This window comes from Sciurus carolinensis, chromosome 7 (assembly GCF_902686445.1).
Source record: "Sciurus carolinensis chromosome 7, mSciCar1.2, whole genome shotgun sequence".
NCBI classification, from domain to species: Eukaryota; Metazoa; Chordata; class Mammalia; order Rodentia; family Sciuridae; genus Sciurus; species Sciurus carolinensis.
The window spans coordinates 79,193,711-79,218,923 of NC_062219.1; the positions used below are offsets into that span (position 1 = coordinate 79,193,711).

Here is a 25,213-nt window from a genome sequence, read left to right on the forward strand (position 1 = left end):
AGACTTGTTGTCCTTGGTAACCTTGGAGCACTGCTCATACTCAGCAAAGCCACACACCTCTTGGATCATGTCTGATGTGAACTTGGTGTATTTGGTGAAGCACCCACGGTGGTGGCTGTGCCTTGGCCTGCCTCTGTTCATGGTCTCTTTGTGGCACTTTCTGAGGCCTTTGGCTCAAAAGTATATAGCTATAGCTGCAATTATCAGTGGTTATTGTGGCAAAAGCTAGAGTTTTACTTTTCCAAGTATTTTCCTTTTTACCATCTTTTTTAAAATTTTCACAGAAATGCCAGGATTAGAATAATAATATCACAGACCCAGTGAATTAAGTAATTTACTCAGATCTACGTAGAGCTTGCTTATGTTTCTCATGGTTTCTGTTTTCTGTTGGTTAAAATGCATAGTTCATGCACTGTTTCATCTCAAATTCATTTCCACTTTTATGTGTGCTTTTTCCTAGGGAAACCATGTTTAAAAAGGCAAAAACAAAAGCTAAAAAGAAGCCACGTAAGCGTTCAGATAGTTCTGGAGGTTATAACCTCTCAGATATTATTCAGAGTCCACCATCTACAGGTCAGTGAAAGTGTTTTAGCATATATTTCCAATTCTGGTCTTCGATGTCTCTGTTTATTACTTAATTCATTTGACATTATTAAGTACTGTTATATGCTATTTGCTGGGGTTACTTACATAGAAAATAGGCCTTACAGAGGCTACAAAATTATAGTATATTGTGTTAAGTACTCTGAAGTTTGCTCTGGCAGCACAAAAAAGGCATTCCAATGAGTCTGAAATCAAGGAAAACTTGTTAGAGGAAAGTGATGTCACAGTTGGAGCTTGAACATGAAGAGAAGTTAACCAAGAAAAGGAGGCAGATGGACATACTAAGCAAAGGGGACAGTATGTTCCCAAGCCATTTTGTGTACATATAGTTCAACATGACAGCCATGTTGTGTGTGTGCACATAAGAGATAGGTTGGATAGGGTCAGATTTTGGAAGATCTTCTTTGCCAAACTAAGGAATTTGGAATATTATTCTAATGGCTTATGGGTGACTGTTGATGAATTTTTAAAACAGGGTATGATTTAATAAAATTTATGTTTTTAGAAAGACCATTCTGTTCAGTGGCATAGAGGGTTAGTATGGGTGACAAATGACAGAGATCACATGTTGATTCATTTCAAATATGTTAGTGCTCCAACTGAGATGAAATTTATGTGCATAAATAGATTATAATCTAGTAGAATGTAGCACATTTTAAATTCAGGAATTATGGTTTTAAAATAAAAGGTGATATAGTTTTTCTAAAATCCTTTTCTCAATTTTTTATTTGGAAATCTTTCAACTTACTGAAAAGATGAAAGAAAAGTACCATTAACACCCACATACACACACATTTGTGTGTATGTGATTAATAATACTTTTTTTGTACTGATGCACTTAGAGGAAATTTTAGACATGATATATTTCCATAAATACTTTTAATATGAATCTTCCAAGAATAAAAGCATTTTCTATAAAACCATATTATTATTATTATACCTAAGATAATTAACATTAATTCACTAGTATTATTTAGTATTATGTTCTATATCCAGATTTCCATGAGTATTCAAAATTGTTTTATAGCCTTTTTTGTTTTATAGCCTTTTTTATTAATTGTTTTAAAATAACCCAGTGTTCTCTCAAGTTTAAATTGCTTTTGCTTATTTTTGTCTCTTTAGTCTCAAGTAGAACAGTATCCCCCATACCTTGTTTCACATTTTTTTCCCCAGAACTTAGGCCAGTTATATTATTGACTGCTGTACATTCTAGGTTCATCTGATCTAGATTTATCTAAATTTTCAACAGTTTGTCTAGATAAAGTGTAAGATGTGACAATAAAATAATGAGATGTTAGTATATGACTTTTGAAAATAGTAGGTGTGTCTATCTATAGTACTAAGACATACCTGGTATAATTTCTATCAACAGTACTTTTGATAGCCCTGAAAAGTAAAAAGACAAGCCTTGTTTCGTAGGAAAAGATAGTGTTGTGCAGGATAAAGGAGTTTTTAAAAATTAGCTATTACAAATGAGGTACTTGGAATGTTAATAAAGCTCACAGGGGATAAATGTCAACAATAATTGTTTTAGATCAATAAAAGATATAAAAAGCATAGATAATATACCTAAGTTGGCTTATGAAGCACTGAAGGTAGTAATCAGGAGACATAGTAAATGGAAAACACATGTCTGAAGACCTTTACAAATGTAAAACTATAGTTTTGTATTTTCTGTTGTGAGTTATCTCTAGCCCTTAGGGAGAGGCTTGGGTAGATGGATGGAAGGATAAATAAATAGTCATTAAATTAATGATTTCCCAGTCACCTAAATGACATGAAAAAGGCAGCTATTTGATTGCTTTTAATAATGTTATTGTTAGCACATGTGTTAGAATTGTAGCATGTCAGAACTGAGAGACCATAGTAATGAAATAATTTATGTTCCTTACTCTAAAACTCAGAAAACTTAAGTGATTTGAGGTAATGGCAAAAGAAATAGAATTTAATTTCTTGATTCCAGTACTATGATTTTCCTGCTGTACCATTCTTTCTGTAGCCAAAACTGATAATGGTTAAAAGAATAAATTTAAGCAGTAGACCTAATTGTGGAAAAAAATTAGAGTATGTGGCAAATTTCACTGAAGACAGTTGTGTGAAGGCATACGTGTTGATGCTTAAAGTTACATGATTGATATCCTGTGAGTGTTTTTGACTAAAAATAATTGTTGGCCACTGAAGTCATCCAGTTGATTGTCTGGGTTTATTTCTAATTGGCTTAAATGTACTCTGTTAGATGAAAAATTTCCAAAAATATTCAAATTATAGTGGGGGAAAGTTAGAATGTTATTTCCAATATTTTAGCAGTGATACAGCAAAAGAAGCAAATAGCTTGTCAAGTTGATTTACTGTCAATGTGAAAGCACTTAATATATAAGAGATAGTTTGTTTTATTTATTTTTAAATCAATTGTACAGCTTTACAATTGAGATAATCTTTATTTTTAAATTTATTTTGATACTTCATCCGGATTCTAAAAAATTTGAAATGTTTTAATGATCACCTGAAATTAAGCAAAAGTTTAATTTATTCTGTTTGTATTTGAAATGAGTACTATGCTAATGAAGCTGGATATCAAGTGTGAAACAAAGGCAGGCATTTAGGCCACCTTAGGTTACATAAGAAGTGTTATACAAATTTCATAACATTTTTATTTCAGGAGATAAACTAATTTAAAATACTCCCATTAGAAGAGATTTTTTTACGGGGGAAAAAAACCACCAACTATCAAACATTGTAATCACTTTCCTAGGAACCTCTGCTACTGGGCTCGTCTGCTCGCTAAAGGATAGGCAAAAAGGCCACAGTGCTTCTTGTGACACAGAATGAAGCTAGTCCTTTTCTGCATAAATGCAGAGACTTCTTTATAGAGAGAGAAAGAGAAAGGAGAGGAGTCTGGAGTTCCTTAATTTCTTCTTCCTTTTTTTCTTTTGGGGGATAAAAGGTCTTTGATCATTGCTTCAGAGCAGATCCCCAAAAACTGTCTTCCTCAGTTTCATTGCATAATTGGCATGTAATCATAATGAATAAAACTATTGTTTTATGACCTCTTTCATTTTATTTTTTTCCTCTTAAACTAATATCTTTCTCCAGTTAGCTTGAGTGATAAGATTTTGGTGTGGGGCATATAATTTAATTTTTATAAATTCTGGATAAATGGAAACTTTTAACTCTCTATTTGACTGAGTGTAATGCATATATGTTTAATGCTATGTGTTTAAAGAGTTTTTTGGTTTTGTTTTGTTTAACTTCTCACTTTAGGATTATTAAAGTCTGGTAAGACCAATTCTGTGGAATCTCTTCCAGAACTATTGACATCAGATTCTGAAGGAAGCTATGCAGGTGTGGGTAGTCCTAGAGATTTACAGTCCCCTGATTTCACAGCAGGATTTCATTCAGATAAGATTGAGGTTAGTTTTATTTTTAAGCACTGTTTCCTTAATCTTTAGTTTTTAGGTCTGTATATAGTTTACCTTTAGTTTTTCATTATTTTGCTCGAACATTGAACTGCTGTTCTGGTTGGTTGTTTATGAAGATAAAATTAATACAATATATGTAGTGTTAGTTTCTCAAATTTATGTAAATCTTCTAGTTTAGAGATTTCAGTGACTGTTTCAAACCCATTATGAATGTTATCTCTAATCTTTTACAAGTGAAATATAGTATTGATGTAAAATATAATGATATAAAATATAGTAACTGTGTAGACAGTGAAAAATATATTTGTAGCTGAATTACTGAATTGTATTTTGTGAAATGTCAGTGAACACAAGGTAAAAATTATCAAAGAAAAAGTGATTTGAAAATAAGTCTTAATTCAAATTCTGCCAGTTCCTTTCATGGTATCAACTAGAGCAAAACAAGCTAGAATGATTCAGTTCTTCTAGTCTAGCATAATTGACATTAAGCTGCAGGATTCCTAGTCTGGGTATCTCTGAGAAGGGCATTTTTCAAACATTCTGACATTTTATTCTATAATTTCTAATGTATAGGGAAGGAAAATGTCTAGTTTATTGAGACAGACTCGTTTTTCTTTAATCCCTGTACATCCCTAAAGCATATTGTAGGTCTGGGTTTGTAGCTTAGTGGTAGAGCACTTGCCTAGCACATGCAAGACCCTAGTTTCAATCCCCAGTATTGCTTTAAAAAAGAAATCATACCTTTTAGGAATTCCTACGGCAATGGGAACTTATGTTTTCTACCCTGTCTTATTTTAAGCCATAAGGATTGATTTCTTTATTTTAATGTAGGGTTAATGTTTGGGGGAAATGTTATTCAGACAAAATTTGTCTGAAAATAGAAGGCATATTGTGAATGTTTTATAATAATAGAAGAATTTATCCTGGCCATAGAGATACTGTTTTAATAACTTACTTGACCTGTTATAATAGCAGTGGGGTCCCTTTTGAAATATCAGTATTATTTGACTTTAATTTTATTCAGAGTACTTTATATTAGAGTGACTATCTATATGACATTTATACCAAATTTTCATTTTGTTTCATGTCTGAAGTTGTGAACATTAATTTAAAATTCTTGCTTCATATCTTACTGTACAATGTTAATATTTTTGTTTACTCTTTGTGTAAATAGAAATTTAATAGGCAAATGTGTATCCCTAAAAATTATTCTCCAAGCTTGTTATCATCAGGGTATAATTAATGATATAGTTTGAGAATTGGTTAATGCATTAACCTGTAGAAGACTGTAATTGAAAATGTTAGATGGTTTATTGTCATAAGATTTTCTATAATGTAACTAATATTTGTTAAGAATCAACTACACATTTGCTACTAAACTAGGTATTTACTTTTATTAACTTTAAATTTTTTTTCCCTTCCCCTAGGGGAAAGTTAAACCATATCTTAATGGTACAACTTCTACATCTTCTAGGGAAGATGTAAAACCATGGGAAAAATCATCAATACTTAAAGTATCTACTCCACAGCCCATTCCCAGTAACAAAATTGATACAACAGGTTCTTCCAGCTGGGTTGCTGGCTCTTTCAGGTAGAATTTTCATTTTGTTGTACATCTCTCTGTCTGAGAACTATCTTTCATTTTTAATCAAATGAAAAAAAATTTAAAAATACTAATTGCTAATCAATATAATAGGCTTATCCCCCGCCCAAGCAAAATATAGTTGTCCTTATATTATTGGCAGTATATGGTAGCATATTTTACTTTGTTAGTGTATATTAATTAAAACTCCCACTTAAGAAGGGAGGTAACACTGTGGAAAGATTGATTCATGAGTAAGGTACTAAGTCAGAGAAGAAAGAAGTTCTGGTGTTCTGTTGCACAATAGGATAACTGTAGGTAATATGCTGCTTATTTAAAAAAAAAAAAAAAAGAACTGAAAGAAAAGATTTTGAATGTTTTCACCATAAAGACATGATAAATGTTCGAGGGGGCAATTTTACTTTTATTTCAACCTTTCATAATATATATGTGTATTGAATGATCACATGGTATTCCATAAATATGTGTACTTTTTATATGTCAGTTAAAAACTTAAAAACCAAGACAAAAACAAAATTCAAATAAGCCCATTTTCCTTCAGGAAGACTTTTTTTTTTTAATTTGTAGGCTTACTTTATGCTTTCTGAGCTACTTTTAGACTGTGATGCAGTGTTAACTGGAATACCAGAATCTTTGTTCCACACATGCATAATAGAGCACCTTAAGGGGTATTTTAAAATCTCACAAAATATATTATTATGCACCTTACTGGATATTTAATATCTCTCAAAATGTACTGATCACTGTTAATAGTCTGAGAATATTTATTGAATGTTATGCTATCCATTTATCTATTATATGCATATTTTTCTTTCATTTAGATGTCAGATGAAGGAGTATTTGTAAATAGAATGCAGTGTTTGCTCTTTTGTAGGGCTATAGAGTTTGTGCTTCATCTTTATATAACTACTTTGGTTGATAACAGGCTAAAACTGTCAAGTGACTTACTGATTATATTATCACTCTGACCATTTGTGTAATCGTTTTGAAATATGCTCTGTTATGTACATTTGGAACAAGGTGTATAATGTTTCAGTTTATGTTGCTTCATGTTCTAAGGGTAGTTCAGAAATTAGTCTCAAGTGTTTTGCCATTCTAAGTAAATTAATTGGAACATAACAATTTGTGGGGACATCTAGAAACCTTTTTTAATTGCTGATGTTAGAATATTTTACTAAACATGTTTTAAAAATAGCTTGGTGTAAAGTCAACAATATAAATAGGCTGTCTGTTTCAGTGTAGTGCCCATTAACAAAGTGCCTAGCAATATGAATTGCTCAATATTTTTAATATTAATACATATATAAACATTTCTACATCATTCTGAAGTATTATCTAATGGAAATAATGAAAGAAATATAATATATAAAGAAATAAAATTTCTTTTTGAAAGGAAATAAATAGGTTATTCTTCAGTATATAGTAATATTACTTATTTTTAGCTATATCTTAAATTTCATTTAGATTAGAAACTGTAAAGATTGTAGATTTTTTTTATTATTGTATAGCTACTTCTGGTGGGTTTTCAGTATTGTTGAATATTCCTAAGATTTTCTAGAAAGTACCTGTTTTTGTTAATACTAAGAATTTTGTTATCATTTGGCTAAATAATTCTGAATTATACTTTCATTATCAATCTACATATAATTTATAGTTTCATTGAAGTTGGGGTTGAGGTAAATGAATGCTTTCATACAGTAATTTTAAATTTCTTTTAGTCCTGTCAGCCCTCCTGTCGTGGATCTCAGAACGATCATGGAAATAGAAGAAAGTAGACAAAAATGTGGAGCTACACCTAAGTCAAATTTAGGGTTGGTTAAAAATCATAAAAAAAGAAAAAACATGTTATATTTCTGCCCCCCAAATTGGAAAGGTCCACTGGATCATTCCTATTATTTTTCTGCCTTTGATGTAATAGTTATAATCCCTTTTCTAGGTAATTTAACCTATATTATATTTCTTAAATCTGTGTAAATATTGAACTAAGTTGATAGACTGGCTGTTATATAAAACAGTATCACATGCTTGAAACCAGCCTCTCAAATGATCATGTGGTCTGTTCCTGAAGAAAAGCCAAAGATTTAAGCCTTGTAATGGAAATTCTCCTTGCAAAGTATGATATGTAGGATGAATCAATTTTAACTATTACTTAATGATTGATATTGCCACTGTTGAAACTTTGTGAACATATTGATCCAGTAGTAAAATCACACCAAATAAATAGAAAACATTATCATTATCTCTAACTTTCATTAAAGAAATTCATGCTAATTGGTTTAATTTCTAGCAAAATTATTTATCATGATATTAAACTTTCTCAGGATCAGTGAAAGAAACTAATTGATTTAATTTAATCTTCAGCAAAATGGTTTCTCCTGGAGTTAAACTTTCTCAGAAGCAACGAAAAATGATTGCATTGACTACCAAAGAAAACAATTCAGGAACGAGTAGCATGGAAGCAGTTTTTAAAACCACTCCTTCCAAAGTCCCCAAACCAGTGAATGCATGGTATGCTATTGCTTTTATTAAAATTAGCTTAGATCAGTGAGTTTTTCCCTGCTTTTATTGGCAAATATTTCATTTCATCCTTTGCATTTAAGTTAAAAATGGGAGCAGGAGTTTGTTTTAATTTTTGATGTATTGACATTGTATCACAATTTTCAAACATGGATGTATTTTTCATTGTGAATATAATTTCTTCTTGTTATTCTGTTTAGCATCTCTTGCCAAAGTGACTTAAAACAAGTTTACTTTTTCATTTTATATTAAGATATAAAATATACCATAGGACATTTTCATAAAAGCAAACTTTATTTTTAGTACCCTAATCTTTGTTCTTTTGTATGTATCATAAATATCTTTCATAGTTACACAAAGCTTGTTGTCACTTTTTAAACAGTGCTGTTAACATTACTTTATATTTTCTCTATTATAATTTACCCAGGGTGGCAGCATTAATAGAAGTAATCTCTAAAGAGTTCAAATGGCAATTTTGAGATGTGTAAAATAGGTTGTACTCTACTTCTCTTCCATCCTTCTTTTTCTTTGTTGACCATATCAGAGTATCTGGAAACCAATTTAGAGAAGTACTTACATAAGTAGTGTGACAGGCAAGGAAGAAGTAGAACCCAATTCCTTTTGTAGGGATTGAGGAGGATCTTGGTAGCCACCCTTAGTTTGGGGAAATCCCTTCAGTGATTCTAATATCACATTATTCTGTTTGTAAGAGGGAATATTTTTCCTACTGAAGGGGAATGCCATTCGATTTTGAGTGTTACTGATGGAACTAACACAATGTCAGTCAGGGCCACTGGGAGGTCTAAAGTACAGTTACTGACGAAAGAAAGTAAAAACAAAAATGTGAATACTGAAGTAGAAGAAAACTGAGAATAACACTTGAGAAAATGGTCTTAGCAGAACTCTTTTAATTTATCAATATTTCTTAAACATCTTCCACATGCAAGGCACTCTTCTAGTTTCTGGTAATAAGACAATTTGTTCATTGTCTTTGTAGGTTTTATGGTATAACTGTTAACAACATCAAGTTGTATTTTCCCCAAACAAAAGTATGGAAAATACTAAGAGGGAAAAAAATATTATTGAAATAACTATTAACATACTAAAATTATTGTAATTTGAGAGGACTACATTTGGAAGCTTTTGGCTTTGTAATGTTATTTTAGCTGTGCCATCAATTGGTGTCCTTATTTAAAAGCAAAAAGTAAAGAGTTTTCTTTATTCCTTGTGTTCTGATATTTCAATTTTTTTTGCAGGGGATGGGATATGGGAGATTGAACTCAGGGCACTTAACCCACTGAGCCACAACCTAATCTTTTTTATTTTTTATTTTGAGTTGGTCTTGCTGAGTTACTGAGGGTGACTTTTAAACTTGCCATCCTACTGCTTCAGCCTCCCAAGTCACTAGGATTAAAGACCTGTGCCACCATGCCTCGGGGGCATGTCAGTTTTTTTAAAGAACAGATTTAATTTTTGGTTGGTAATGTATATATGTTTGGTTGCCAGCATTTTGGAAGCGGATCAGGGTAAGTAGTTTAGGGCAGAGACTGAAGTTCTCATCAGTAGCTATAGATTTTTACTCACTTTATTATTGTATGAACTTGTACACAGCAAACAGTTTTTTTCTGCCTTTCTATTTTACTAGTGTTTTTAAATCAGATTTTCCTTTTGCTAAGGTATAGGAGGTGCAGTCATGTGACTACACGAAATTAGGATATCTGGTATTCTCAATCATACCACAAATAAACTTTAAAACCAGTTTTCACATTTTTAGCCATGTACTTAATTCATAATTTAATACCAATGTATGAGCTTTTTCAGGCTATTGATCTTTCCACAATACTATCACCTAAATGATGATAGGCTTCTTTTTATTCCCACTCTACTGTACCTGTTTTACCACTCTGCCTCTTTGCTATCCTCCAAAAACATGTTGTTATTTTTAATTTGTCATCTCCTAATATCTTATTCTTTTTGGTTAGGTGGGCTTATACCTTTCCGATTGCTTTTCTATTCAGCTTAGGTGTTTCAGGAAAAAGTATTAAAGGGAAGAATAGTTATTTTTCTGAAACTTCAGACTTTAATGTTCAAATGTAGGCAAAATCTTTCCCCAGTAATTATTGGTAATGTGAGCTCAGAGTCCCTGAAGGCACTAACTTTTAAAAGGAGTCTGCTATGACAATATTAAGAAGTCTAGGAATATAGGAAGAAAAATGCCATGAAATTTGGCCCAACACATAATCAGCATACTTTTCATTGAGAAATATTTGGCAACTATTAAATCTAAATAATGTTTATTATACATTTATTTTATGAAAACCTAATTGGAAAATTTAAACACAAATGAGTTATGAATTTTATGACAAATTACAATTTTATTTTGAATTATTATAAAGGTGAGAAGTATCTGGATTGTCATAGAATTAATAATTTATGCATTTTTATAATACTACATTTTTGTTAAGAATCTTCTATAGTTGATTTCTACAAAATTCTTTTGAATATATGTATTGTTTTTATTTATACTCATTAAACAGTGAACTGAAAGAACTTGTAAAATAAATATATATGTAAAAATGTATATGTAAATATAAGTATATATTTAGAATAAATGTACATGTACAATTTGTTGTTAGATTTTATCCTAAGTTAATGGCACAAATCAGAAAACATGTATTATAAATTTAAAGACCACATTCACATTAAATAGTTAATATTTGATATATAGGAACATTGAGACATGTTTAATATAAATTGAAATAAATATCAGGTTGTTAATTTTCTTTCTTCCTACTGTTTTTGTAGTGCTAGGAATTCATAATTTTCTTTGTGAAATTTCTACAAAAACTGCAAGGAATTTTAAATTGAACTCTTAATTGTTGAATAGATATAATGTATGCTGGTTTGTATGATTAGAAATTATTATAATTTTATATTAATTATGTATAGAATTATGTTTAAAATTATGAAGCAACCACAGTATTCTTTATAATAGTAACTTGATTTTTACTCAGGTACACAGAGTACCTGAGTAGCATACATGTAATATATGCTGGAAATTCCTGAAAACATCCCTTGTACACCTTAGTTTAAAAATAACTGAAAGAATTTACACTTTTTTCTACTTTAAAAAAGTAAACAATTAATATGAAATTAGCCTTCTGATTTGATTTGTAGATGGTGTTTATAGATTGTCTTCATGATTATAGTGTTTTTTTAATATTTCTCAAAGATACATCATCATCATCTAATGAGAATTTATTTCTTTACGAGATGTTTTTATATTATATCTTAAAGTTAATGTTCAGTTCATCATTTGCAAATTACAAATTAGCCCTCTAAATCTGTTTATGGTTCTGGTAGAATTTTTGCTAGTCTGTTTACACATTGTTTCACCTAGTATATTAATTCCCAATTATAGTTTTATTTTTGTTGCCTGCAATTAGATGTGGCAGTGTAAAGTATTAAAGACAATTGATTTTTGCATTGGAATGAAGTTCTAACCATTTGAATGTTAAATCTAATCTGAGAACATCAAGTGTGTATGGGATTTGACCACTTTTCATCTTCAAGTGTTTTACTTGGAGAAGTAATACATTTCTTACCAGTCATCTTGAGTGGAAGAATGCAGTCTTCATGTCCTGGCTTGATGTATGAACAAATTGTTCTAAATTCTGTTGAGCACCAGCTAACATATAGAGAATAGTTTTCAATTATTCAGCCTTTTTGAGCCAGAAATTTAATTCATTAAAGAAAAAATTTCAGGGCTGCTTTAGCTGAGAAATACATTTTTTGTTAATTTTCATGTGGATATAAATGTCTACAAATATTTTTCCATGAAGTTTCTGTGGCTACTCAAATGGAAAATAGCCCATATCTATGAGTTAGGAAAGTAAAATTGCAGGAAATCAGAGACTATCAAATTATGGCATAATCAGTGGAAAGAACAGTGGAATTTATTTAAAGAATTGTTCATACCACATTTTATAATTAATCACTATGTGAAATTAATGAATATGTGAATTTAATAAATATTTTATAAGCAGTCTTACCTATATTTATTCTTAGAGAGCTTTTATCTTAAGTAACTTCTTAAAAAAGAACATGTAGGATAAAAATCATGTATTATATCTGTGAGTCCCCAAATTAATCACTAGAATGAATTTGACAACTTGTGCTTTTCAGTAGTGATAGTTACAGTATTTCTGTATTTAGAAAAATGAGTTATAGGAAACACTCAGGGAATTTTCTAGTAAGAATATTTGCCAGCAGTGTTCCCAACAATTAATGATACACACCATAATTTATATCATAATCACCTTTCAGATGTGTGTGCTTTTGAGGGGAGAAAGGATTTGGGAAGGGAATTTGAAGTTATGTGTATTTGATTCTTATGTTCTGTATATGTGAATGTTTTGGGGAAATTTTGTGATAAAGCCAAAGTCAGATTAGTTCTCTTGAAGGAATATTGTTAATATGAATACCTTAGTAGGTTATGATTCTGATACAAATCTGTAAAGGAAATTTTTTCATATTGTCTCAGGTTTTACTGAGGGTAAATGATGTCTAAATGTGGATTCAGCATAACAAATTTTCCCTGTAAAGCAACTTAAAACAAAAAGCAATTATTTTCTCACAATTCCTCTACATCAAGAATGTTAGTTGCATTCCTGTATCTCAAGCTTCCCCCAATGCTGCACTAAGGGTTTGTCCAGGGCTGTAATAATTTTAAGACTTGACTTGCACAGAGTTCTTTTCTAAGCTCACTCACTTGGGTATAAGCTGGATTGACATTTTTCCTCCTTTCATCACATTTAAGATGTCTTTCCACTTCCACTGAAGTTTTCTGAACTTCATTATTTCCAAAACAAGCTAGCCATTTTCATATTGTGTTATACTTCCATGGTCGCTTTTAATGAAGATTTTTTTTATCTTTAGTTTCAAGTTGTTTGCCTATGATGACCCTAAGTGTGGTTCTCTTTGCATTTATCTTCTTTGATATTTGCTAAAACTGATTTTTAATTTTTTTCTTCCACCAAACTTGGAAAATTTTTTAGCTATTGTTTAACTATTTTTGTCTGCCATCTCACTCTTTCCTCTGCTTCAGGTACTTTTACTATTCCATAAAAAAATCCTCAAGACTGACTTTTTCTCACTTCTGTGTTTCAGATTCAGAGATTTCTGTTGATTATATGATGCCTATTGACTCCTCAGTCTACAAAGTACATTCAAGTGCTAATTTTGTGTTTTCAACATTATATTACGGTTCTCAAAATTCCATTTTGTTCTTTTTTGATTTCTTTTCCTCTGCTGAGTTCACCAGTTCTTTAATTTCTCCTGAGTATATTTTTGCTGCTGTTGTTATCTGAGGCATAGTTATAATAGGTATTTCAGTCATCATTGCTATTTTCAAAATGTAGGTTTATCTTTGGTAAAGTATTGTCCATTGATTTCTTTTTCTTATAGTATAGTTTTGACTGGTTAACATTTGATAGCAAGGATCCAACATTATATTGAAAACTATATGGTTGTAAAATTTTTCCACATATATATTCTCTGTATTATCTTCTATTAAATTCCAGCAATTCCATTTTACAGAATGGATGTTCTAACATGATCTTTGCTTTCTTTTTCAGGGCATCTTCTCTACATTCAGTTTCCTCCAAGTCATTCCGGGATTTCTTACTAGAAGAAAAAAAATCTGTTATTGGCCATAGTTCAGGAGATCATGTCAAAAAAGTTTGTTTTAAAGGAACTGAAAATTCTCAGGCTCCAAAAGTTGTAAGGTAATGAAACAAAACTATTATATATTAACTTTAAACTATTCTATGGTGGTTTTATGGTCTGAAAGGATAAAAAATTTGTAGGCAGTTTTATTACTTTCAAAATTAAAATTAATATGTCTATTCCCTCCCTCCTCCTCTTTTTTTTTTAATTTTAAATAGTTACTGAGGTATTTGGCTTACAATAAACTGCTTGTATTTAAAGTATACAATTTGAAGTTTTAACATATGTGCATATATGTGAAATCCTCACCACATTTGAAATAATGAAAATAATCATTCTCAGAATTTTTCTCATACCCCTTTCCCCCAATTACCAGTTTACCTTTTTGGTAAAGACTAGCTTGTATTTTTTCAAGTTTTTCATCAGTGGAACCATGTAGTATATGCCTTTTCTTATAATCTTTCATATTTTATTCAGCATTCAGCATAATTATTTCAAGACTCACCCATGTTTTAAGTAGTATTTTTTTTGTACGGATATACCAGAATCTACTCATCCAAGCATCTGTTATTGTACCTTTGGAATAGTTTCAGTTTTTTTCTCTGTTTTTGGTATCCAATGTAAACATATAAAACAGCCTTTTTACATAAAAGTCTTATAAGTAAAAATTATGTTTATGATAGACTTATAAATATGTTGGATGCTATGTAAGATATACATAGTCTTAAAATTGGCAAATGTTTATTGATTACCTTTTTTGGTATCATACTTTATGTTGACTACTAGTTACATATTGGTGAGAAAAGTCAAGTATATTAAAAAAGTATATTAGACTCATCATTCAATTTCTTCATTTTGTCTTAATTATCAAATATTAAGAAGTCTGGTTTAAAAATAGTTAAAAGTGTTTTGCTTTTTTTTTTTAATTTGTTGGAAATTTTAAGAGCATTCTTCATTTAGAAAGGGATGGTAGAAGAAGCTATATTTTTGAATCTATATTAAAGCAAAGTAACTTGGCAATCGTAGTGAACATGCTAATGATCTTCAGGGTATTAAAAATATTAGTTTCAAAAATATATTTCAGAAAAAATAAATACCAAAAAATCCCTAGGCCTAATTTTCCACATTTATTGTAATATTAAAAAAATAGGATATGAAAGTCTTTGTTATAAAAAAATCACAGTGCCATTGGTAGAATAAGTTGTGTAAGTGATGTCCTATAGACTATGTTTTTAAATAGACATTTAACTTTATTTTTCTACTGTGATATCTCACAGAAACCTGTTGTTAGTAGTATTCATGTTATTCTTCTTTCTTGTTTTGTAATAGAAAAGTTATCCCTCCTATCTAAGGCCTAAACTATACTTAAATTTATCTCACTTCTTCCCACTTCAGAAGCATTAGATTATTAATTATCCCTTACCATCATTTTCCCTTTTTTTTTTTAATTTAACCCAGGGGTGTTTTACCACTGAGCTACATTCCTAGCCCTTTTTATTTTTTGTTTTGAGACAGGGTCTCCCTAAGTTGCTGAGGTCTTCAAACTTAGTATCCTACTGTTTTAGCCTCCTGAGCTACTGGGATTACAAGTATGCACCACTATGCCTGGCACCATTCTTTCCCTTTTTAAAAATATTTTATTAGTTGTCAGTGGACCTTTATTTTATCTACTTATTTATATGTGGTGCTAAGAACTGAACCCAGTGTCCCACACATGCCAGGCAAGCGTTCTACCAGTGAACCACAACCCCAACCCCCATTCTGTTCCTTTTGACTGGTTTATTAACATTTGAGTTTAAATATGCTCAGATTCCACCCTTGTGGTCTGGGTGGGATAATCAATCCCTCATTCAGCTTCCATACTTTATTTTAGTAATTGTCCTATAAATACCAATCCCCACACCTCCTTTATCACCAGTTTTCTCAAAAGAACTGCCAATTCCCACTCATTTTTAATTCATTCTAGCCTCTAGCCTGACTATTAAACTGAAAGCAGTTTAGACTGAGTTCAGTAATAACCTTCATATTGCCAATACCATAGACTTTCTATATGATTCATCTTACTAGAAGTTTAATTCTAGTAATTAGAATTAATTCTAATTAGGTCATCTTCTCATTTTATGTTCTCTCTATACTGTTTTATGAGCCTGTGTTTAGTTTATCATATATATTCTAAAGACTTGGACTGGGGAGTTAGCTCAGCTGGTAGAGGCAAGCACAAGGCCCTGAGTTTGATCCACAGTACCGCGCAAAAAAAAAAAAAAAAGACTCAAAATAATGATGTCTTCCTTCCCTTATCTATCTCAGCTCCAGATTTAATTATCCAATTGTCTTTTTGACCTTTCCATCCTATTTGGATGTTCAGAACCAAACTTAAGGTTTTCTTCATACCCCTTTCATAAAATGACAGTCCAGCAAAAATGTTGACAAAACATATAACAACCTATTCTTCCTGACTTTTACCTCTCAGTAAATAACATTTGCAAATCATTTAACACCTCTGTGTTCCTCACCAATATTTAGTCTTTTATCAAGACATGGTAGTTTTCACTCTTCTGTATTTCTTTAATACATATACTAAACTATATCCAAGACCATTACTTTTATTCATACTACTGTGCTTTTTTACCTGGGCTACCAGAATAGCCTTCCCAACTGGTCTTGCCATACATAGTCCTTTTCCCTTTCTTCCAATATATTGAATCAGTGTGTTCTTTTGAAAATATGGAGCTTTCTACTTTTCGGATAAAAGCCAGAATTTTTAATATACCTTTAAGACTTATATAATTGACTTCTGCCAACCTCTTTAGCTTTTTCTTGCAACACAATCTCTATGTTCTAACTTTCTTGGCCTTCTCTTTGTTCTCAAATACAATTTCCTTCTTTCTTCCTTCTTATCCTTTGACTAAGTGACTCTGACTCCTCTTGCGAACTCTCTTCATTCATTTGCTTTAGAGAAGTCTATCTTCACTTACTGGCTGAAGTTCCTGTTATATATTTCCATATCATTCCTTCATTGTATCTTCCACAATTATTATTAGTGTGATTCTTTACTGTCTGTTTACTACAGATATTTTTATGTCTGTACACTTAATTATATGTTCCATGAGAGCAAGGAAAATGTCTTTCTTTGCCAGTCATTGTATCACCAATACTTAGAATGGTTCCTATTATGTAGGACCCAATGAACATTTGGTAAATGACTGAATTAATAAATAAATTAAAATTAGCTATTTCAAATAACATTTGCTTCTAATATAGTGAGTTATGTTGCATAGATGTTGCAAATTTTAAAGTGTGAAAATTGTTTTTGTAACATTTTCCATTTTAAGTATTAAAAATGTACATTGAAATTTAAAATTTTTATTTGGATAAGTATTTGTCATGGAACTCACAAAATATTAAGAATCTGTGGTTTCATAGTTGGTCACTAGAGTGTGCTATAACATCAGGACTCTTAATTGTGAAAAATGTGCCATTATAGATATACTGCTTTGGAAGTTTGAGTCGGAGTGTGGATCAGCATGTATCCATATGTGTTTGGTATGGGTGTTTGGTATGAAAGCTAATGTTTTAAATAGCTGTGGTGATCATGGATAATGATTGTCAAAAAGAAAACATAGCTTAAGTTTCATTTTTTTATTCATAGAAAGTATATAAAGCATAATCAAAATAAATCTGTTACTTTGCAGTATTTTATATTTCCTTACAAAGTAAAATATTTATTCACCAAATTATGGAACATTTGATAGAAACACATGTTTTACTGACTTCTGTTGGGTATATATAAATATAAAACACAGGCCCAGCCTTTAATGTGTTTGAAATCTAGTTGATAAATCTAAATATGCACACAGAGAAGTTAAATGACAGACAAGAATGAAATTATAATACAATATAGCAGTATTATAGAGGTCACAAAGTGATATGTGATTAATTCCAAATGAGCAATTCAGAGAAGAAAAAGTAACCACCATGGACTAGAATTGTTAGGAATGATTTCATCGAAGAAGGGCTTGAGCCATTTAGTTTATAAACATTTTTTATATTCAGTTCCAAATATGTGATCGTTATATTATGTGAGTAATAATAGGAAAAAAAATCACTTAATTATCGATTCCTTTTTTTGTCACAAGCTTTTGAACTTGGGATAGAATTTTTAAAAGGAGAGGCAAAAGGGCAATATAAACAGAGGAAATAGTAGAAGTTAAAGCAAGAAGATAGGAATGTTTATGATCCTTTGGGAAGTTGGGGTGGTATGGGTGGGTAGCCTATCTATAGAAATTCTACAAATTATACATTCTTATTTTAATTGTAGAAAAAGTGACTTTTCCAAGGCCAAGGCAAGAAAGACAGTGTTGTTTGAGATGTCAAAATGTAGAAGAGGAGAATTTATACAATTTCTATTTGTTTAGTGTTATTTTTCATTTCATGTGTTTTCTCTAATTTTTCTTTCACTTAAGATAACTTCTTATGTAGTTCTGGACAAGGAAATGTGAGCTTGTGATTTAATTAGTAAGAAAAACTACTTATAAAACAAAATTGCTATATGATTATATCAGCTAATCTTATATTAAAACTATTATAATCAAACTAGTATGCAATTATAATTTAAAAAATTGAGCAAAAAGTAATTTAGTTTTCATCAGGTCTATATTTGACAGTGTTAATTTTCTTCAGTTTGAACAAAAATCTTATTTAGTGTTTTTTGTTTGTTTGTTTGTTTCTTTCTTTTGCAGTACTGGGGATTGAACCTGGGACCTCATACATGCTAGGCAAGCGCTCTATCAGTGAGCTATATCCCCAGCCCTTTTTATTTTATTTTTGAGACAGGATCTTGCTAAGTTGCCCAGACTGGCCTAAAATTTTTGATCTCTTCCTCAGGCTCATAGTAGCTGGAATTACAGAAAAGTGCCATTCCATCTGGTTGGAAAAAAAATCTTTCAAAAAAGATTTTAACTAATCTTTTTTATGGTACTTTTTATTTTTGGGAGGTAAATTTTACAGAGATTGTCTACTGGAATGTCTGTTCCATTGTTGTTAATATCTAAAACTTAAAAATATTCTATTATTTGAAAGCTTATAATGTTTTTGATTTTTTAAAACTGTCAATTTATTTAATTTGCTTCTTTTTAAGGTGATATTTTGAGACCCCTAAGTTATTTTGGATAAATTTATAATTGAGATTATTTATTGAAAAATTATTAGTGGAAAGAATTCTGGGATTATAGTCTTAAGAAATAGATTTGAAATTTAGTCTAACAGTATAACCCTCTCTGAACCTCATCATATATCAATTGAGAATAGAAATATCTCTTATACATGTTTACTCTGAGGCTGTATCAGATAGTTTATATGAAAGTGCTTTTATAAGTTATAAAACATTACATTGATAAGTTGTACTTAAGCTCTGGTTGATTTTATAAGGTCTGTATAACATTTTCCAAGAAAGTTTATAGCTGCTGCTTCTTACTTACAAATTAAATAATAACTGGTTCTACAATATTTGTGCTTTTCTTCAAAAGTGTCAGAATGTTTTGTTGATCCCCAGAACAATGGGATGATATTTTAGCATCTTAAGTCATTATCTGTGTTGTTTTTTAATGCCCTAGAAAGTCTCTATCCTGAGACTGACTTTAAGACCTACCAAGGGAATTATTGCATAACAAGTTTATCCCAACAGCAGTTCATCACTTTGACTTCATTTTCCCCCTGGATTGAAATTGTCCTCTACTTTGTCCTGGGGATTTCTCTTTTAGGTACCAGGTAAATTAGTAGGTTTCTAGTCATAGAACTTGGTTAAAACTAAAAACCTTATAGCTAGAGATATTCTCACTTCATTTTGTGTTTTATACCTATACCTGGAAGAAAAAGTTTTCAGTAATTTAAAGCAATAAGGAACTTTAAAAATCGAAACAAAATTCTACTTTTGTTTTATCCCATATCAAAGAAACCAAAGAACTCTGAGTAACTGTTTCATTCCACTTAGTAGAATGCATTCCAGACTAAGGGGAATCATGGCAGTAAAGGCAGCTGTGTGATAATGGAAGACACAGTGTACTCTGAGTGAAAGAGACATGAACTTGAATTATATCTTTGCTCCTTGATCCAATCCAGGGAGATGATACAAGGTTCTTTGAGTTTTTGTTTCCTAATCTGTTTAATAGAAATAACATATACTTTCTTCACGAAGAATCACAAGGATTAAATGCAATAGTACACATAACAATACTTAGGTTCTCAATAAATTTGTTTTCCCACATATCAGGTCTAAATATTTTAGCTTTCAGTGTTCCAGGTCCTATTGTTTCTTTTTAATTTTATTTTCCTTTAAAACCTCTTTTTTACTTTTGTGCCTGTCATTCTATGTTTATTAAAGAGAGTAGCCTGCCTTTGAAGAAGCCCTCAAAATCTTTAATGATTCTGTATATTTGTATAACCAAAGTCGTAGAGTAGCTGTCTTCAGCATTAATGCCATTTCTTTGATGAAGTCATCAGCATATACCCTCTTCCATATTATGTTAATCTCTCTTGTGAATCTTTGGTACTTTGTACATATTAGTGTAGCTAACCAGTTACATTATTCTCACATTGTTTTATCACTGCTTAAATGCAATATTTTAAAATCTCTCCTGCTAGAATCTTTTAAGGGGAGAGGACTGAGTTTTAATCTGCCTGATTTTCAGCATCTACCATAGTCCTAAGTCATGCCCAATAAATATGTGTACATAAATCAGAAAGTCAGTATTTTAGTCCTTATTTGTTTACTCTGCTCATGTAGGCCTCAATTTTCTCATTGCTGAAAGGCATTTGATTCATCTAAAGAATCTCTGGGGACCTGTGTAGCTTTTAAATCCACTGTTTGGTCAATCTCTATAGTATCTTTTTAAGATGTATTCCACTTACTAGAATGCTTCCAGCCCCCTCATCATGTGCCTCTTTTTTATTATCTTCTCAAATTCTTTCTTCTCCTCCAGGCCCTCTCAAGCTATTAAAATATTTTGTTTTTTTAGTCCATGGAGTCAGTAGAACTCAATTTGTTATATCTTAAATTCTTTTTCATTGTTTTATATCCCATTTTATATGTTGTTTTCATATCCACCTTATGAACTCTTAGAGATTGTGCCTTATGTTCCTGTTCTATTTATGATCCCTAGCTTATCATAGTATATTAGTCATTCATAAGGTTTGACTACTAATTGTCTGGTTTCTATGTTTTTTGAAAGTTAGTACTAATTTGTAATTTTTATTCATAAAATTTTATTAATGCAAAACATACTTCACAAAGTTCTCTGTACTTCCTAATGTGTTGGATTACTATAAATAGTTATATGACTCTTAGGAGAAAAAGTAGACCGTTGTTTGCAATCTTTCTCTACGTTGCTGTATATGCAACATTTTATAAATATCTATAAATTATTTATTTACTTATAATTTTAAAGGTAGTACATTAATACATTAATTTCTCTCCTGATTTAGGAGCTTACAGTTCTTCCATGTCTATTATAACCAGTTTTACTTATACTACTAGAAGCTTTAGTCTTCAGTTTTGGCATTTCTTTTGCAGATGCTCTGTTCATGGTACCACAGGACCAGAAGGCAACCATATTTCAGATGTACCACTTTTAGACAGTTCAAAGTAAGGTTAATTGATTACTTTTGGGCCTCTAAAGCTGAACTTAAAGAATGTTAATATTAGTTAATGTTCTTAGAGAATGTTAAGAAATTGAGAATAATGTGGTGTTAAGCAGGATGTATTATTTTCTGAATACTCTCTGCTTCACAGTTTCTTTAGTTATATTGCTTCTCCTCCATCCCCACTTTGTGTAATTTTCCAGAATTTCACATAAAACTGACCCCAAATAATAATTATCCTTTTTTTTTTTTGTTTTAGTCATCATTCTATAATCTCTACAAAAACTTCCAGATTCCCTTATCTAGTAGTCACTTGGAAACAAAAACAAAAACAAAACAAAAAAAGTGGCATTGCTAAAGAGTATTTCAGAAGAAATTTTGTATGGCAAAACTTGGGGAAGATGAATAAAACAACTCATTATTGTTCTTACAGTCCCTGGCTCTCTTCTTCACTGACTACTTCTTCCATGGTAGCTCCCGTCACTTTTGCATCTATTGTAGAAGAAGAGCTACAACAGGAAGCAGCTCTTATCAGAAGTCGAGAAAAACCCTTGGCTTTGATTCAGGTATATAGCATACCTATTAAAGTTTAACCTAGGGAAGAACTACACTCCATTTTATCCTTGAGTCTTAAGAAAATTATATTTGTTTGAACAGATACAAATATATCTACCAAATTAGAATGTAAAAGCCAGGTAAAACTACACTGAGGTATCTAATAATTTAAGTATTAGTTGAAGGTATTCAAGATAATTAATTTAGAACCAGTAAATCATGATAAAGCACATAGTTTTAGCTTTGGTAATATTTGAGACTGAGGATTTTAAAGTGACCAGTAAGAGAATTTGATAGTAGCTATTGATATTCTTGGCTTCTATATCAATAAGAGTTCTTAGATTGTAAGCAACAGATACCACTCTGGCTAACTTAAGAAAAATAATTTATCTGAGGGATATTAAGATTCTGTAGACTTGTTGAAAGTCTAAAGAGTTAGGCTTAAAAACAGACAAGACCCATATTTGCACTGAAGAGCTCAGAAGCAAGATTTAAAGGACTTGTACAATACTAGAAGGTATCTCACAGGATAAAACAACACTTTGTTTAAACAACAAATTTAAATAAATTACAACAATTATTTTTAGTTTTTTTCCTCCTGCTTAAGAGTCAAATTCAAGTAGAGTGGATATCTGATTATTTTAACTCAGGCCTCAAAGTGATAACAAGATACCTGATTTAATTCTCCTATATTTTATTCATGAAAAGTGATAGTTCCTTAAAAGGAAATTGAAAAACTAATGTATCTTGCTTATTTTATGCTTAAAAGAGTAAAACAAATCTTTTTCTTTTCCCCCTCCTTTCAGATTGAGGAGCGCGCTATACAAGATTTATTGGTTTTCTATGAGGCATTTGGCAACCCTGATGAGTTTGTCATTGTTGAAAGGACACCGCAGGGACCACTGGCAGTACCTATGTGGAATAAGCATGGTTGCTAGTTCACTGTGGAGTTGAGATGCATTTTTCATAATTGTGATTGCTATAACAACATAAAGCAATGCTGTGGAACAGAGTTCTTAAAGATTTGGTAGCCAATCATTGCTTACAATGATCTAATTTCTTCACTGTAGTTCATAGCATTTGTTTGATTAAAAAGAAATTCACCACAATTGTAATTTTAGAAAATTTTGTGAAAATGCTTCAGAGGAAAAACTTACTAAGTTAAAGTTAAATAGGATTGTTTCTTCTGAATAATCTTACAAAGGATTATTCCGTGAAGTATAAAATTTAAGAGTGATACATTAAAATAAATTTTTCATTTGAGATAATTTTTTGTCACATACTTGTTGTCACTCTGCTTTTGTCATATGGCATTGATGAGCTTAACGTAGGAGCATCAGTTGTTGTTTCTGATCCTCCATTAATGGCCAGAATTTTGTGTTTGTTATAATAGTTAACTCTATTCTTATTGCTTTTCCATCAAGCTGTTAATGTTTTATGTCTCTTTTAAGCATGACCTGCTCAAATGCCTTATTTGTTTGTAGAGTACATTGTTCCTTTTGATTTAAGTGATAGATTACAGTGGAAAGAAAATAAGAACACTTAACTATTCTGAACATTTTAGTCCAAGATAATAGTTTCTTTGTAAAATTTGGAGTCATTGTAGATGGTTTTTGTTTGTTTGGGGGGGTGGAATGTGGAGGGAGGACATTGTGAAAGACTAATTGAAAGAATCAGTTTCTCAAAGTGTTAAAATTTCCTAAAACAAATCCTTGGTTACACACACAAGAATGGAGGAGAGTTGGTTTACAATTATCTTTATAATATTGTATAATAAGTTCTGTGAATCTAGGTTATATGTACAGATGTAAAAATTGTTTTCTTTACAGTATGCTATTTGATTTGCTTTTGAGTGTTTAATTTTTCTTAATGTTAACTCTGTGATCCATTATGTAGACAAATTGGGAAGGTTCATGTTCGAGTTTCTGGAAGGTAAACCTGGGGGAACATATAGGCAACTAGTTGCTATAATTCATTTGATGAGAAAGTGGCAGAAGCTTACTCAGTATTTCAGGTTTAACTCTACCTAGAAGCAGAGACATGTAAGCAAATGTGCAATAAAAAAAAATCTTTATCCATTCACTACTAATGTGTGCTTAATATCTTATACTATGTTAACATCTTTTATGGGAAGAATTAGTAATTATTCTCTTGATATTCTATACTAATGTCTAGTCAGTATATGTTAAGTTGATATTATATCCATTCTTAGACTGCTTAAAAAAGGACAGTTTCCAAATATAAACCTTTGAAAAATTTTATGTTCCAAAAAAATGAATTTTTTGTTTTATTTATGTTGCAGTAAAGAAGCCTTCTGATGTAATTGATTTATTTCATTTGAAGTTTTGATATTCCATACATATTGGCATCTTTAATATTTAAAGATGTTATAAGCCGATGGTTTTCTTAGTGTTTTTCATGCTGCCTGGAAGTACCCTCAGGGGTCTTTTTTAGATGATATGTAAGGAGGAACAGAGGCTGACCAAGTCTATGAGGCTTTAGTCCTTTACAAATTAACCAGAACAGTTGCACTTCATGGTCTGTATTAAATAGTCAGCTATTATATAAAATTTCATTTGGAAAAAGAAGATTTTTACTAGAAAAGTGAAAGTCATGCAGTTTAAAGCTATACATCTTTGTAAATGATTCTGTGAGGATAGCAACCTGTAGTAACTACCACATAAGGCCCTGTAAAGTGATGAATTTTTTTTTTTTCTAACAGTAGTATTCTTCTTGCAGTAATTCATTCATCTCTGATCCCATAACCTCAAGAAAGAATAGAATTGAAGAAAATCTAGCAAAGGCCAATTTGAATGATCAGTGAAATGGAGAGGTCTGTAAGACTGACCAAAACCCTATAGAACTCAGTCCTGGAAAGGTGATGATGATGTAGTGTGTCAGGGTGAGAGTATGTTAGAAACAGATTATGCTTAAAATTTGTAAAATCAAGAAGACTACCAGTAAGATAAAGTAAAAATTGACAAAATTCTGGGATCCAGAGCTCTTTAAATTCTAAAGAGATGACTTCAAATTTTAAGAAAATCTTGCTTCATATAGGAACAACAGAATCAGTTGAAAAAGGTATAACTTTTGGTTATAGGTGGGTTGGTTATAGCTCTTGGAGGGCAGGTTATATGTATTTTTTCCCTGAGAT

The 25,213-nt window shown here is 31.0% G+C and overlaps 1 protein-coding gene across 2 annotated transcripts in view; it reads left to right on the forward strand.

Annotated features, from left to right (window-relative positions):
- The window catches only part of Ibtk (inhibitor of Bruton tyrosine kinase), a 75,035-nt gene extending 50,894 nt beyond the window's left edge, over window positions 1–24,141 (forward strand). The window contains exons 21-29 of one of the 2 annotated variants that reach the window (XM_047558165.1): window positions 461–573; window positions 3,865–4,013; window positions 5,450–5,613; window positions 7,344–7,436; window positions 7,987–8,133; window positions 13,779–13,928; window positions 21,437–21,508; window positions 21,938–22,070; window positions 22,866–24,141. In XM_047558165.1, the coding sequence (XP_047414121.1) occupies window positions 461–573; window positions 3,865–4,013; window positions 5,450–5,613; window positions 7,344–7,436; window positions 7,987–8,133; window positions 13,779–13,928; window positions 21,437–21,508; window positions 21,938–22,070; window positions 22,866–22,997 (1,153 nt within the window). In that variant the 3' untranslated portion in view covers window positions 22,998–24,141. The remainder of the gene's footprint in view (window positions 1–460; window positions 574–3,864; window positions 4,014–5,449; window positions 5,614–7,343; window positions 7,437–7,986; window positions 8,134–13,778; window positions 13,929–21,436; window positions 21,509–21,937; window positions 22,071–22,865) is intronic. The other variant, XM_047558166.1, reaches the window with a different exon arrangement.
- The last annotated feature ends 1,072 nt before the right edge of the window (window positions 24,142–25,213 follow it).